This window comes from Macaca thibetana, chromosome 1 (assembly GCF_024542745.1).
Source record: "Macaca thibetana thibetana isolate TM-01 chromosome 1, ASM2454274v1, whole genome shotgun sequence".
NCBI classification, from domain to species: domain Eukaryota; kingdom Metazoa; phylum Chordata; class Mammalia; order Primates; family Cercopithecidae; genus Macaca; species Macaca thibetana.
Genome location: NC_065578.1, coordinates 219,656,561 through 219,660,204, shown reverse-complemented (window position 1 = coordinate 219,660,204; position 3,644 = coordinate 219,656,561). Strand labels below are relative to the sequence as shown.

The window sequence follows — 3,644 nt, the reverse complement described above, 5'->3', positions numbered from 1 at the left end:
TGGCTGGGCTCAGATTGGTGGTGACGACAGAAGCAGTGGCACAGGTGGCCGTAGGGTACAAGTGTCTCTAACGGGGAAGGAAGGAGGTGATCTCCCTAGAAGCAGCGAGTGACTCATGATGGGAGGCCTATTTTCCCTCTGTTCCAGAGCCCCTCCCCATTGTATTCATGGAATATGACCTATCTGAGTGAATATCAGGACAGGAAATGCCAGGAAGCTAAGGCAGTAAACTTTGTTAGTAAATCATTACAAAATAAAAATACACACTGCTCATTGCAACAAAGCACAACAAAGACTTAGTCTGATTTGTAAAACAAGTTCAAAATTTATGTTTTAACTGCTACAATATGGCAAAACAAATATCCACAGATTAGAAATAGAAATGAAATTTAAAGAGCGTTGAACTATGTAATACTTTACTGTTAACTGTAATCATGGAAGAGAACACTATAATGTGTTTGTAAAAATCATTGGTGAAAGAAAATGAAGAGGAATACAAATGAATGGAAAGAAATCTAATGCTCATGGATTGGAAGAACTAATATTATTTAAATGACCAAACTACAGATTCAATGCAATGTCTATCAAAATACTAATGACATTCTGTACATAAATAGTAAAAACCATTATTAAAGATTTCTATCGAACTATTGTATGGAACCCAAATAGTCAAAGCATTCTAGAATGAAAAGAAAAAAACTGGAGCCATAATAGTACCAAACTTCAACTATACTACAAACAAGTAATAACCAAAACAGAATGGCAATGGCATAAAAACAGACACATAAAACAGTGAAACAGAACAGAGAACGCAGAAATAAATCCATGTATCTAGAGCTAACTGATTTTTTTATTTTAATTACTATGGATACTTAATAGTAATACATAATTGTGGAGTATATGTGATGTTTTGATAAAGACATACAATGCATAATGATCAAATTGGGGTAATTGGGGTAACCACCTCAAATATGTCTTGTTTCTTTGTGTTGGGAACATTCTAATTGCAGACTTTCAGTTATTCTTTAATACGTACAATAAATTCTACAATAATTATTGTTTACTATAGTTACTCTATTGTGCTACCAAATACTGATTCTTATTCATTCTATCTAATTATATTTTTGCAACTATAACCATCCCCACTTTACCACCCCTCACCTGTACCGTTCCTACCCTCTGGTGACCATCAGTCTTTTATCTATTTCCACTAGTTCAGTTTTTTAAAATTTTAGATCCCGCATAGGAGTAAGAACACACAAAACCTTTCTGTGTAACTGATTTTTGACAGCAGTACCAAGAACATTCATTGGGAAAAAGACAGTGTCTTCAATATACGGTGCTGGGAAAACTGGATATTTTTAGACAGAAAAATGAAACTAAACTCCCCGTCCTTACACTATACCAAAATCAACCCAAAACAGGTTAAAGACCTAAATGTAACCATTTTTATTACTGCTGGCACATTCCAGTCCTTGTTGTTGATCAAAATATACCTAATGTTAAATCATTTCCTGGGATTCATTCCCCTATAAAGAACATACTCTTGTCATAGGCCATCCAGAGTGGTATCAGGACTTAAGAATCCCTGATGAGCTCTCTGCTAAACTGCGTAAAAACAACTTCCCTAAATTGAAAGAATGGGTAACTGGTATGTTAAGTGTCTAAGATAAGAAAGATAAGACATCTTACAGCTTTCAATTAGATACACCAAGTCAAGAGACTTATTTTTTGTTTTGTTTTAGACATAAAGTAAATTTAAAATTACTGGAAAACAAATTGACCATAATGAAATTGTTATGCTGAGTGCCAAATTTAGACAAATTTCATTTCCGTTTCTGCATGACCAAAACCAAAAATTATCATTGACAACATATTAGCAAAAGTAGGTGCTTTCAAAATTTATGGAAACAATGCCATGAAGAAAAAAGGTTGTTTAGAATTATGTGTGTGTGTGTGTGTGTGTGTGTGTATGTGTGTGTGTGTGTGTGTAACAATTTTGTCCAGAAATCAGTGATTTTTTTTCTCTTACCTTGATTACTTTTAGCTCCTGAACTCTAGGATTGAAATAATGTTTTAATTACTATACACTGCTAGATGGATGTGTATCTGAGTCCTGGGGCCTTAAAATAGAAAATGTTTCTACATTTTCACAGAGCAGAGTCTCTGACTCACTCGTGTCAGGGCCCCCATCACCTCCTTGTTTCTCAGGCTGTAGATGATGGGGTTGAGCATTGGGGTGAGGATGATGTAGAAAACAGCCAGAACCTTGTCCTCTGTTGGAGATCGCAGGGATCTTGGACGCAGATAGGTGTAGAGAAAAGGTGCATAGTAGAAAGTCACTACAGTGAGGTGGGTGCTGCAGGTCAGGTAGGCCTTCTTCCTCCCTTCTGCAGATTTCATGCGGTAGACAGCAAGGAGAACCCGGCCATAGGAACATGAAATACCAATGAAGGGAAACACCAGAAAGATGGTGGTGCTCAAAAACACTGTGCCCTCATAGACCCAGGTGTCCGTGCAGGCCAGCGTCACCATGGCTGGGACATCACAGAAGAAATGATTGATGGCCCTGGATCGGCAATAAGGAATATGGAGAATATATACAGTGTGAGCACAAGCATTGATAGAGCCTATGATCCAAGATCCTGTTATCATCAGCACACACACTCTTTTGCTCATGCGGATGAGATAGTGAAGAGGAAAGCAAACAGCAATGTAACGATCATAGGCCATAGATGCCAAAAGTAGTGCTTCTGCACCTCCTAATGCCAAGAAGAAGAAACTCTGAATCCCACACCCAGTGAAGGAGATAGACTTGTTTCCATGCAGAAAATCAGAAGCCATCTTAGGAACAATGGTGGAGATGTAACTTAGGTCAATGAGGGAGAGCTGACTAAGTAGGAAATACATGGGTGTGTGGAGGTGGGTGTCCAAAAAGATGAGAAGAATCATGGATAGGTTTCCAAATAGAGCCATGAGGAAAATGAGAACAATGAGGATGAAGAGCAAAAGGCCAATTCTTGATGGCGGGAACAACCCCAATAAGATGAAATCAGTTGATGTTTGATTGTAATTTTCCATGGCGTTTTCATATGCTCTTTCCTGAAGGGAGACACAAGGATAAGTTAAGCACAGAAATCCATCTTTATCTGCAGCGGATGCATTTGAAGCCCCCCAGTAAATTCTCGAGACTGGGGTTGACACTGAGCCCTATATATATTATTTTGTGTCCATACATACTTCTGATAAAGTTTAATTTTTAAATAAGACAAGTAAGAGATAAACAAGAGTAACTTATAATAAAATAGAACGAGTGTACAGTATAGTATAATACAAATTATCTGAATATCGTCTCTTTCTCTCTCAAAATGTTTTATTGTACTCAGCCTTCTTTGATCTGATTTTGTACCTGTTTTGAAAAAGAAATCTTGTTTTTTTACCCAGAGTTTCACATTTGATGAGACCAACATTTGTTACCAGATTTTTTTCTGAGAAATATATAAACTTATAAGAAAGATATCTCTATTACAACTTCAATAGAATAATATTTTACTGCCTGACACTAACTCAGATATAATCAAAATCAGATGTTATATTGAATACATATGCATAGAAAGTCAATATAAATGCATACATTTAGATTT

General features: G+C 36.6%; 1 protein-coding gene across 1 annotated transcript; it reads right to left on the bottom strand.

Annotated features, from left to right (window-relative positions):
- Positions 1–230: 230 nt before the first annotated feature.
- LOC126943492 (olfactory receptor 2L8) lies at positions 231–3,271 on the bottom strand. The gene has a single exon (XM_050772326.1). It carries the CDS (start codon positions 3,079–3,081, stop codon positions 2,143–2,145), a length of 939 nt encoding a protein of 312 aa, XP_050628283.1. The 5' UTR covers positions 3,082–3,271; the 3' UTR covers positions 231–2,142.
- Positions 3,272–3,644: the final 373 nt, after the last annotated feature.